This window comes from Moschus berezovskii, chromosome 13 (assembly GCF_049115385.1).
Source record: "Moschus berezovskii isolate FMDL1 chromosome 13, NW_MosBer_1.0, whole genome shotgun sequence".
NCBI lineage: Eukaryota > Metazoa > Chordata > Mammalia > Artiodactyla > Moschidae > Moschus > Moschus berezovskii.
In genome coordinates this window covers 58404079-58416428 of record NC_142472.1, presented here as the reverse complement: position 1 = coordinate 58416428, position 12350 = coordinate 58404079, and the positions used below count along the sequence as shown (strand labels likewise).

The window sequence follows — 12350 nt, the reverse complement described above, 5'->3', positions numbered from 1 at the left end:
GAACTATCCAAAACTTTTAAAAAAAGGCAAAAAGAAAAAAAAAATTGTGGGTAAACAAGAAAGAACACTGATTATTGAAAGCAGTGATATTATGACATTTAAAACCAAAAAATATATAAAAATATATAGAACAAAGAGTAGAGGCACAGCAAATGAAGTTGAACAGTTTTCAACTTCTTGCATTGTTCATAAGATTGTAAAAACATTAATACAGGGTAGACTATAAGTAAAATACAGATATTGTAATCTGCAGGTTAACCAATGAAATAATAACACAATCAGGTATAACTAAAAAGCTAGTAAAAGAGATAATATAGCAAGAAGTACTTTACTGAGAAAAAAGAAGGTAGGAAAAACAGAACATAAAGGAATGAAGAAAAAAATGGCAAAAAAAAGAAAATACCAAAAAAAGCTAGCCTATCAGTGATTAAACCAAAAATAAATAGCCTAAACACTCTAATTAAAAAACAAAGATTCTAAGACTGGATAAAAAAACAAGACCAAAGGATAAAATGTTTGCATAATACACACTTTTAAACATAAGGACACAAACAGGTTGAAAACAACAGGAAAGAAGTTCTGTCATGCAAAGAATAGTTACAACAAAACTGGTATGGCTGTATTGATTATCAAAGCCAGCATGATGTATTCATACAGACAACAAGTGACATTTTATAATTATAAAAGTGTCAACTTCATCATAAAAATGTAACGATCCTAAATTTTACTGAATAACATAGCTTCCAAGTGTATAAAACAGCTTCTCCTCCAATCATTTCTAGCCAATTTGTCCTTTTCTAATCTCCACGCTTTCCACCATATGATACAATATTAAATACTGCTTGTTGTTCTCCTTATTGCCCCACCTCTTTGTGAAGGACATGAGCTCCCCAAGGGCAGAGACTTACATCCTGATCACACTTGTCCTCTGTAACCAGCCTAGCACATAGTAGGAATTCAATAAATATTTGCTGAACACATTAACAAAACTGCCACTACATTTCTTAGTGCTTACTTTTGAAGTTGATACATTTCTTTTTTTCAGTTATGCAATCATTTAAATAATTAGTAAATCTCTGTCGACCAATATTTTGGGTGAGAAGTTCAAACTAAAAGTTTGAAAAATGTTTCTAGGAAATACTTTTCTCTTCATGAACCAAAGGCTCCAAAAGTAAAAATCATTAAAATATGACCTCCTCCACTTAGTAAACATTTAAATATATACAGATTCACATAAATAAAATAATACAATTATATATTAGCTTTCATGTTTATTCAACTTCACAGAAAATCCAAAAATGTGTCTGAAAATTGGTTATCTACCTAAATACCAATTGTTCATTATGGTGACATAATACTATATGGTAGGGGACATATGCCTAAATTAAACAAATTCTTAAATTCCTGACATTCTTTAAGTGGGCAAAAGGAAATCTTAAAAATCAAACTTAACAAGTTGTAAGAAAATACAGAAAGTAATTTAACCTTTAATGCCTGGAACAAGTTTTACAGCCACATTTCTAATTTACATATACAGTGGAGATCACTGAAAAAGCTTCCTGTTGCACTGCAGCAAGAAATTTTATTATAATGTAGATTAAATGGATTTGCTACAGAGTGCAGCAAGATAACCTCACTGAAGAATCGTAAGATTTTCATAGTGGAACTTGTTACAATGAGTTAAATATTTCTTAATTTTATACAGTACATATTTTCAAAATGAACATTATCACTCAAGAGTTTGCTAACCACTGTTAGCAATTAATGTTTTACACATACTTAATTTTACTTCAGTTATAGTATGTGGCTCTCCAAATGTTAGTACATGAAATGTTAAGTTTAAACATAATAATAAGATAATCCCCTAAGATGACTCAGGACATCAAAACTTTGATCATTATTGCACCTATTTTTCTACAGAAAAATGGAAAATTTACATTGTAATCCTCCCAAAAAGTGAACAGACAAGTTATAAAATCACAGACTCATTGGCATTGAACAAAATCTACAATGAGCATTTTGTGTGAACTAATGTACAGAATTAAATGTGCAACAAAATTTGGTTAACTATGATCATGCAAATAAAAATCCTCCACAATTATTTTTTCATTATGTTTTATAAAATGGTCTTAAAGATATACTTCCATAAACATTTCTGGTGCAATTTAGTCAAAGACAAAAATACAAAGCTATCCCTTATTCTTTATTTTATAGATTTAAAAACATGCCTTTGTACTGCTGAAATAGAAATAGCGTGTTTGGGAGAACTGAGCTAATGACACGTTTAAAAACCAGCTGTATATTGGTCCAACATCAGCTGCCTTGATATATAGCAGCCTTCCATTATCACTGGTGTCAGTACTGTTGTAAATGAAGAATAGTTAAATACTGAGAGATTAAGACACAATTCAAAACTTCTTTTAAAAAATAAAAGGCCCTTCCATAAACGTGAAGAAATTTTTAAAAGAAAAATAATCACGTCAATTGTGAGTATACACTGGAAAATCGTAAACGTCATTTTCCAAAATAGTAGTTTCTTTATTATAGCCCCCATCTATTATAACCAATCTTGGAAATATACCTTAAACATAACGGTATATTTAAATGAAAATGCTCCAGTATTCACTGTGATAAATAAGTTAGAATACGATTTTCTTTTCTGATGGTAACCATGAAAAAATGAAATAACAGCACCTGAAATACTAAAATGAATTTAGGTAAGCATTAAGTCATACCCTATCATATTTTGGTTGAAAATACAGTTCCTAAAACTGTATAAAGGATACTGCCTTTGTTTCTACATTTTGTAGATTACAACAAAGAAAAGAAGAAAGATATGCTCTAAACCCAAATAAATGTCCACTTCTCTCAATCTGGACAAGTGGAATTTCATTCAAAGTTCATAAGACTGTGGTACCTACAGTAGCTCATATAGTTGGATATATCACTCCCACCCTTCCCCTCCCCGCAAAAAACAATTTTTGGCTCCAAAATAAAGTACAATAATAAACTCTTGATGAAAAACTATGTTATGGGGCAATCTATCATATACTATGGCTAAATATGAATTTACAGAAAAGAGCACATCCCATTTTCAACACTTTTTTTCATAAACATGCAACTCACTATAAAATACAAAACACTTGCTTTCAAGAACAGCTTTATAAAGACACACTGCATCAATAAAATTTTTTTCTTTCTGATTAACTTTACACTGTTATGGAGAACTGAAACATTTCTAATGTGTATATATCAGATTTTATATTATAGTGTAATAATTTGCATTTTCTGAACATAATGTTCAAGAGGAAGTATCTATACACAATAACATTCTAGACTATCAGAAACTAATTCAAATTACAGAATTTTATTGATACAGTAGATTAATAAAAACTGAAAAGGGATGATAAAACGGGATAAAGAATTCAGTACATTATTTTAATAACACACTCTTTAAAATTAAAATATTTTAAATCTCTCTCTTTTTAAAATTTTCATTGCCATAACAGGCCAGAAAATTCTGGGACCAATACTGAGGTGTAAAATAATCAAACAACTTCAGGACTGTTTCACCATTTGTGTGGCGTCCTCCCATCAGAGGCATCATTCAGGTGTGATGGCAGACCACTTAGCACCTCTGCAGATTAAGGATGCCTGGGTAAACACCAACTAAGAGACATACGGGAAAGAGAGCATTTCAACTCTCCAACAAACAGTGACATCAAGAAAATGACACCATTCGTTGAAAAAAATTTTTCACAGTAAAATTGCAGAGAATACAAATACAAACACTGACAGATTACTGCTTAAGATCTATCCTAACAAACTCTTTTCAAATCAATAGATCCAATAAACAGTTGGGCACTGTCAGTTTAAAGCCGCAGATAAAAGCTATACAAGCACTTCAGAAGTCAGAAACATTAAAAAAAAAAAAAAAGAAAAAATATATTTACAAGTTTCTTCTTTAGTTTATGTCTACATAGCCATCGCACATTAGACTCTTTCACAAGACTCCATAGTCAATGTTGTCACCATGCGCATGGCTAAAGCGTGTGACCACAGACACATGAGGTCATCAGAGTAAGGTCCAACTGTCCACTCTTCAGCAGTCCCACTTTGTGCATCAAAGGCTTTTATTCAGCCTGAAGCTTGACAACCATTTTTTTCAAAGCTCTCACACAGAAAGTTATTAACAGCATCTGTTCATCGCCTTTCTCTTTTAGAACCTCGCCGCCGCACCTTGAAAGAAACATCAACAGGTGTAATTACCATTGTTTTATTATTCTTAACATGTTCTTGATAGTCCTTCCTTAAAATCTTTCTCCTACATTAACTTTCTGCCTTAGCATCACAAACATGAATGCTCATAAATAGCCTCTCCCAGGATTAGCAAGAGAAAATATTTTACTTTCTGTTTAATAATTTTAAAGAGAAAAGAACAGAAGTCAATGTCAACAGCAAAAAACAATGACAAATATCACCTTGTTATTTATGTGTCTGTAGTAAAGGAAAACATCTGATATTTATGAGTTTAGGCTTATAGCTACCTTTCTCAGAAATTACCTATTGAGTTTGGATCATAACAACTATCAAAAACATATAAAAAGTGTGGCAAGTACTAATGAAAGCATAAAATTTCAGATAAAATAAGTTTAGTATTAACAAAAGGAACACAAAACAGAAAAGGATTTTAATGTAATTAACTTATAGTTTAGTTTTCCTTTAATGAAGCCATCAGTTACTATGTACTCTTCAGTCTTATTTTTATACCTTCCCCCCATAAAAACCCTTTACAAGCCCAACTAGTTTGAGACCATAATTCAACATATTTTTTTCCTCTGGTCTTCAACTAATTCAGATAAATGAATCCTGATGCAGACAGAGGTGCTGAGTATATTAAATAAGACAGAGAGGCAGGGGTCAACTCTGGGGCTTGATCACAGGACACACGTTTCTCAAACAAAAAAACTGAAACTAGCTGAGCTTATCCACAGATTCAGCATGAATATTAGCAATACACAGCTCTTACTTAGATGCATCAATTATATTTCTTTCAGAGAGAAAAATCAGAGATGTGACAGGCAAAGTCATTCATTATTTCAAAAAGTATATTAGGAGGCATCACATTCCTACTTTTGTAAAAGAAAGGTCTATTGCCAATTTTTATGAATTCCAAATGCTAATTGTATTTGAAGACATGACTTGATTCTACATGAATGACTAACTTCCAGCTGCTACTGAGAAACTCAAACAAAAAACTTATACAAAATATACCAAGAGTATATATAACAGATACTGGGAAAACTTAAATGCATGCGGTGTCGTCCTGAGACTATCACTTGCTCTTCTCTGTATTCAGTTGTACATTGGACATTTACACTTTCTTTCACTAGGCTACATCTATTACTCTCACTTGGTTTCAGGTTTTCACAAATGATATTTTCTCCACAATCTAAGCTGATGAACTACAAACAAATGAAAATATATATATATATAAATATTCAGAATTATTAAGTAACAGCAAGTGCTAAAATAATCTGACCACTTATCAACTCTAATTCTATTTAATACATTCCATACTATCACATGGCACTTTAAAGTACATACATTTACTGTAGAAACCTCCTCTTCTTCTGTTTCTTCCTGTGGATTTTCATCATTGACAGGAGAGCTACCCTGAAACACATCTATTTCTTCACTTGAGTCATTTTCTTTAGTAGCTGCTTGTTTAGAGCGTCCTACACGGCTAGAGTCAAACACAGGTAAAATGAAATGAACACTGTGATCTTTAAGTGGTAGTTTACTTCATAAGAGGGTTTCTCTGGTATACCACTCAGCTGGTTAAGAATCTGCCTGCAAGGCAGGAGACTCAGAGGTTTGATTCCTGGGTTGGGAAGATACCCTGGAAAAGGGACAGGCTACCCACTCCAGAATTTTTGAACTTCCCTGGTGGCTCAGACGGTAAACAATCTGCCTGAATGCAGGAAACCTGGGTTCAATCCTTGGGTTGGGAAGATCCCCTGGAGAAGGAATCAGCTACCACTCCAGTATTCTGGCCTGGAGAATTCCATGGACTATACAGTCCATGGGGTCGTGAAGAGTCCGACACAAATGAGCAACTTTCACTTTCTACTTTACTTCAAAAGAGGAAATGCTTTAAATACTTCATAGACTTTCCTTTATTGTCATTTTTACCCTCAATTACCATGTAAGCCAAGAAATATTTTTCTTACATTCTAAACCCTAAACCAGTACTTAACCCTAGATTGTTACATATAAAAAGATCTACCAAATAACAAAAATCAGGGTGACTGAAACCAACACCACAAAGGATTTTAAAATATAACCCAAAGTCTACTCTTCCTTTTATCTTTCCCAAACCTGTAAAAGGCATCTATGTCTACTGAGTCGCTCAAACCAGAAAACTTAAGAGTCTTCCTTAATAGTGTGCAATTCTTTATCTAACTCAAAAGACTCTACTTGTAAAGAAATCTCAAAATCCATTCACTTCTCTCCATCTTCACTGTTACATGGTACATATTTCTAAACCATTCTCATCTTTTGCCTCTCTATAAGTAATCTTTTAAAAATGTAAAACAACTGATGTCATACCCCTGCGAGAGGCCCCTATTGCAATGAGAGTAACTGCATTAACCTCCTTGATAAGTACATAAAGCCCTTTAGACTGGCCTTGCCTACTTGTCAGTTCTCATCTCTTTCTACACCCTAATTCCCTGAAACTGCAATATTGCAGAAACTTTGCTTTCCTTCGGCTCTCTCAATTTGTCAAGATTTTGCCGACTTCAGAACCTTCCAAAACGGTTCCCTCCACCTGAAATGTTCCTCTCCCTGCTCTCTAGAAGTCTAACTCCTACTGTTCTCAAGGAATTAACTTTCCAAGGAGAAAACTTCCCCAGTTCCCCAGCCCTCTCATTACACTCTCTTACAGCACCCTAACTTTGTCCTCCAAGGTACATTCCACAACTTATTATTCCACGTTTATGTGTGATTATTTAATAACTACATGCCCTTTTAGATGGTAAGTACTATAAGGATGTCTGTTTTCTGGCACTATATTCCTTAGCACTTAGTACTCTCTGATACATAGAAGACACCCAAAAATATGTAACAGATACCACCATTTAATTAAACGTATATATCTGTTGGTATTTTAATTTAGAATTTCCTAATCATTTCTATAAGCAATTGAATATACATACTGTTTAATCTGTACTCAAACCAATCACTCAAATTTACTTACCTGATTCAGTTTTTCAGAATTAACAGAAGAAAATACAGGGAAAATAATACAATCTTGCTCAATTCCACTAAGATCAGAACAAGAAAACAAGCAAATCGTAACATATGTGATCACACTACCTCTAAAGAGGGGCTTTTCAGTAAGAAGAAGTTAGGCTGTTAAGACAGGACACAGACTCTCTTTCTGTGTTGATCTTTTTAACAGAAAATACTTGTTTCATTTAGAATATTCCCGTGAGGAGGACTTGTGTAATTTTATAAGATAACATGATAATCACATAAGCCCTTAATTTTATGATGCCCAAATATAAACAAATTAAAGTTACAAGCATGAAAGATATTTACCCTGTTATTTTGTTATAAAATTAATCATCAAAATTTAAGCTATCTTGGGGATTTTTTTTTTCAAACAGTGATTCTTCCATGGTTGAATACAAACACACTTATAAAGCTGCTACAAAAATGTACTTACCTTTACTTTTTACGTGAAGGAAAAATTAAATGGAAAAAGGCGGGAAGGACTGGCTAGACACTCAGTAACTTTTCCTATGGAATACATAGGAACAGGAAAAACTATGAACTGAGTGTGTGTTAACCAAGGTGTGCTGGCAACTCTGAAAAGTCAAGCCATTGAAGTAAAACTGCAAAATTTCTAACAGACAACACGCTACTGTTTTTGCTTTCAATGAGAAAAAAAGCGCCAAATTTACAAATTACAACATTGAGGCCCCTGCCATTTCAGTAACTTTTGACATAGATTTGTTACTGTAACTCTCCTATAAACATGTACTTGTGTGAACATCCAAAACTATCTATATGTAGATACAGATGTGTTAATTTGATTAGAAAACAAACAGTATCAAGACATCAAAAGCTTGAGATCACTATGTGATAATTTCCACCAATGTACTCATTTTTCCTCATTGATCAAAGAATGAAAGCAAAAGTGTATAAGCTATTTTTTTTTAAAGCTTCTGAGGAAAGATGGAAAACCTGTGGTGTGGAATAACAAGAAAATGTGATCTATGCTGTGATTATTTAAAGACACGCCATCGTCTCTTTAGGTACCATAAAGTGTGTACTGGAAATAATAAACTATTTGGTATTTGTTTATAACCATTTGTCTAAAACCTACAAAAATGTACAAATGTTGCCAAAGGATGATTGGGATATCAATCACCTAGGTAAGTTTACAAACTTTTTATCTCACCTAGTATAATGGGCTAAATATATGGTGGCTCAGACAGTAAAGAATCTGCCTGCAGTGTAGGAGATCTGGTTCGATTCTTGGGTCAGGAAGATCTCCTGGAGAAGGGAATAGCAACCCACTCCAGTATTCTTGCCTGGAGAATTCTTCCCTGGAGAATGGACAAGGGAGCCTGGTGGGCTACAGTCCAGGGGGTCACGAAGAGTTGGACACGACTGAGCAACTAACACTTTCACTATGTACTGCTATACTTAGAAATTTATGAACTCTTGCAAAATAATTTGAAACTGGTTTGAAACTTAATATTATTTACAACTTACACATTTTTGGGGGGTTGTGATGGTGATGGCGTTTTTGATGGTCTTCCTCGTCCTTTCTGTGGTGTGGCCTGAGTGGATTCAACTGCACTAGTTTCAGGAGACTCTGCTCTGCTTTGGGGAAGACCCAGATGCAGACAGCATCAAGTTATGATCTACAGTACAGTAAGTGAAGGCATGCAGTTCAGAGTTGCACACACTTACCTCGGCTGTGCTCTCCTTGAAGTCCGGTGCTGTTTACTTTTTAACTTCTGCTCTGTGTTTCCACTTTGTCTTTCTTCTTCCTCCTCCTCTTCTGCTGTTGAAGGTCCAGATTTTTTTTTGCTTCCTTTTTTGGATGTTTTCATCGTTGGCTCTTCTTTGGGTGTACCCCCACCAAGAGGTTTTGGTGGTCGGCCTCGTTTACCTTTTTTTGGTGGACTGTTCTGTTCATCCTCATTTTCGAGTGTATCTTCTTTGAGCCTCTTTTCCTCAGGCCACTGCTGTTCGTCTGACTCTGAAGCCGTATGGCCTCTCTTTCGTCCACGCTGACTGCCTTTAGGTTTCTGTTCCTGTACCAACTTGGAAAGGTCATCCATGCCCAATTTCTCTTCCGAATCTGTTACAGGTGTCTTTTTCCGGCTTCTAGGTTTGTCCAATTCAGACTAGGAGTAAAAGCCACGATTAGTGAGTATGTGTGTGTGTGTGTATGTTCAAGAATAAACAAATGAACAAAATCTGTTATCCACTTCAGTCATAAGAATGTACCTAAATAAAGTCTAGAGGTTTTAAGCATGTCAGAACCATAACTACCTACTTGCTTTTATTAACAATTTTTTAATATAAAACATAATCTGGGGGTAAGAGGGTAAATTTTTATTCTTACTCAAGCTAGAGAGCCTCAGATGAAACCTCTCAAGATCAGTAGATGATTAGATTATAAATTTTTGATGAAGAACTAGTCCATTAAAAAGAACATTCTAAATTCAACGCTTAAAAGGATTCATAGTTCAGTACTCATTATGAAGAATTGCAGTTGTTTCTTATCAGTACCTGTTATCTCTACCAAGTTTTAATTGGCAACTTACTTTCAAATATTTCACAAATGTCTAACTGTTTCGGTAATAAAATCAGTGTATTTTCTTGGGGGGAAAAAATCCAGCTTGTCTACTAAAAAAAGAAAAAAAGCCAAATTCAATGCTTAAATAATAGACAACTACACTGAGTTATGACCGACCTAGATAGTATATTAAAAAGCAGAGACATTACTTTGCCAACAAAGGTCCATCTAGTCAAGGCTATGGTTTTTCCAGTGGTCACGTATGGATGTGAGAGTTGGACTGTGAAGAAAGCTGAGCACCGAAGAATTGATGCTTTTAAACTGTGGTGTTGGATAAGACTCTTGAGAGTCCCTTGGACTGCAAGATCCAACCAGTCCATCCTAAAGGAGATCAGTCCTGGGTGTTCATTGGAAGGACTGATGCTAAAGCTGAAACTCCAATACTTTGGCCACCTCATGCGAAGAGTTGACTCATTGGAAAAGACTTTGATGCTGGGAGGGATTGGGGGCAGGAGAAGGGAATGACAGAGAATGAGATGGCTAGATGGCATCACCGACTCGATGGAGGTGGGTATGAGTGAACTCCGGGAGTTGGTGATGGACAGGGAGGCCTGGCGTGCTGTGATTTCATGGGGTCGCAAAGAGTCAGACATGACTGAGCAACTGAACTGAACTGACACTGACTGGATCTGCATTTGATAGTCAATTTAAGTAATCCGAGTTTTACCACGCAGTGCATATAATAAGACATAAATATCAACTATGCAATGCATAATGCACACCCATCATAAAAGAACTGTTTTATTTCATAAATGGGGTTGCAAGATACAAAAGTTAAACATATTCATCATTTATTAAAAATTCTGAAAACACTCTGAATCAAAGATATCACTTCTTCCCAGATACAACAGCAAAATACAAAAGTCAGTGACTTTCAAATTTAATATAAAATCCCAGTCTACATTCACAGAATTTAAGCCTTGACTCATACATGGAGATTCTTTAAAGAAATTCTTCAAAGAAATCAGAATAGTATGTATGAATTTGTAATTTTCTCCATAGGTATATACCATGTGTGTAAAACGTATAAAAACATGTTTGTAGTATTAATTTCCAAATGGTTTGTTCCAATTTATATTCTCAAAAATCAGTGAAAACAAAAATTATCTGATTACTTATAATTCTTCACGTTTAATTAGTCATTTGTGTTTCCTATCTGTGAACTGACTAATTATACCCCTTGTCTGTTTACTGGAGTTCGAGTTTTAATCTACAATATTCTACACTTTTGTGTATATTTTAAATTTCATTTCCCTGTTCGTTGTGAACTGAATTGTGTCCTCACAAAATTCACAAGCTGAAGTATTCTGATATTCTTTGGAGATGGGATCTTTGGGAGGTAATTCTAAAGTTATGAGGGTGGGGCCCTCACGATGGGATCAGTGTCCTTAGGAAAAGAGACACCAGAGAGATCTCACTGTCTCTCTCTCTCTCCACCAGCTTGTTGTTGTTCAGCTGCTCAGTCACGTCCGACTCTTTGCGACCCTGTGAACAGCAGCATGCTGGGATTCCCAGTCCTTCACCATCTCCAGGAGTTTGCTCAAACTCATATCCTCTTACCACTAGATAAGAACACAGTAAGAAGGGAGGGTGTGTGAGGGTGTGTGTGTGTGTCTTCAGTCATGTCCAACTCACTGCAACCCCATGGACTGTAACCCGCCACACTGGCCTGTCCATGTAATTTTCCAGGCAAGAATACTGGAGTGGGTTGCCATTTCCTACTTCAGGGGGTCTTCCCAACCCAGGGATTGAACCCAGGGTAACCTCTGCAAACCAGGAACAGAGATCCCATCAGCAACTGGACTGGCCCACACTTTGATCTTGGACATTCCAACCTTCAGAAATATGAGAAAATTTGTGTTGTTCAAACCTTCCAGTCTAAAGTGTATTGTTATGGTAGCCTGAACAGACTAAGACATCTTCTTTTAGAATAGGATGCGAATTGAGGTTCTAAACTGTTTTACTTACTCCCACTGTCAAAGATACATCTAATCACTTCAAAATCAATGATATATTATGCTTCCTTTACTTTGTATTATTTTTCAAAAATAGTAACGTTTCTAGGTATTAGTAAAATACTATGCAACAAAAGCACAGTATTTTACTAATTATAACTAAGTATTTTTGTGTTTGGTTGGGCTGATTTTATCATTACTCCTTCTTTGCATCCATTTGCTCTTCCCCTGAGCTTCCTTGGTGACTCACTGGTAAAATACACCTGCTAATGCAAGAAGACACAGGTTTGATATCTAGTCTGTGAAGATCCCCTGGAGAAGGAAATGGCAACCCACTCCAGTATTCTTGGGAATACTGGAAATCCCGGGAAATCCCACGGACAGAGGAGCCTGGAGGCCACGGTGTCACAAAGAGTTGGACACAACTTGGCAGCTAAACAACAACATTGTTCGCCATGGACTTAAAATCACACTCGAATTTTACAATGATATTTTCACTTAGAACTGTTGTC

At 35.2% G+C, this 12350-nt stretch overlaps 1 protein-coding gene across 7 annotated transcripts in view; it reads right to left on the bottom strand.

Moving 5' to 3' along the window:
* Nucleotides 1–375: 375 nt before the first annotated feature.
* The window catches only part of PDS5B (PDS5 cohesin associated factor B), a 181966-nt gene continuing 169991 nt past the window's right edge, over nucleotides 376–12350 (bottom strand). For 2 of the 7 annotated variants that reach the window (XM_055426275.2, XM_055426276.2), the window contains exons 32-35: nucleotides 8989–9428; nucleotides 8788–8898; nucleotides 5608–5746; nucleotides 378–4239 (exon numbers count right to left, since the gene is read on the bottom strand). In XM_055426275.2, coding sequence (XP_055282250.1) covers nucleotides 4204–4239; nucleotides 5608–5746; nucleotides 8788–8898; nucleotides 8989–9428 — 726 coding nt within the window. In that variant the 3' untranslated portion in view covers nucleotides 378–4203. Of the gene's footprint in view, nucleotides 4240–5607; nucleotides 5747–8783; nucleotides 8899–8988; nucleotides 9429–12350 lie in introns of those variants that run through there. The other 5 variants (XM_055426278.2, XM_055426279.2, XM_055426277.2 and 2 more) reach the window with 5 other exon arrangements.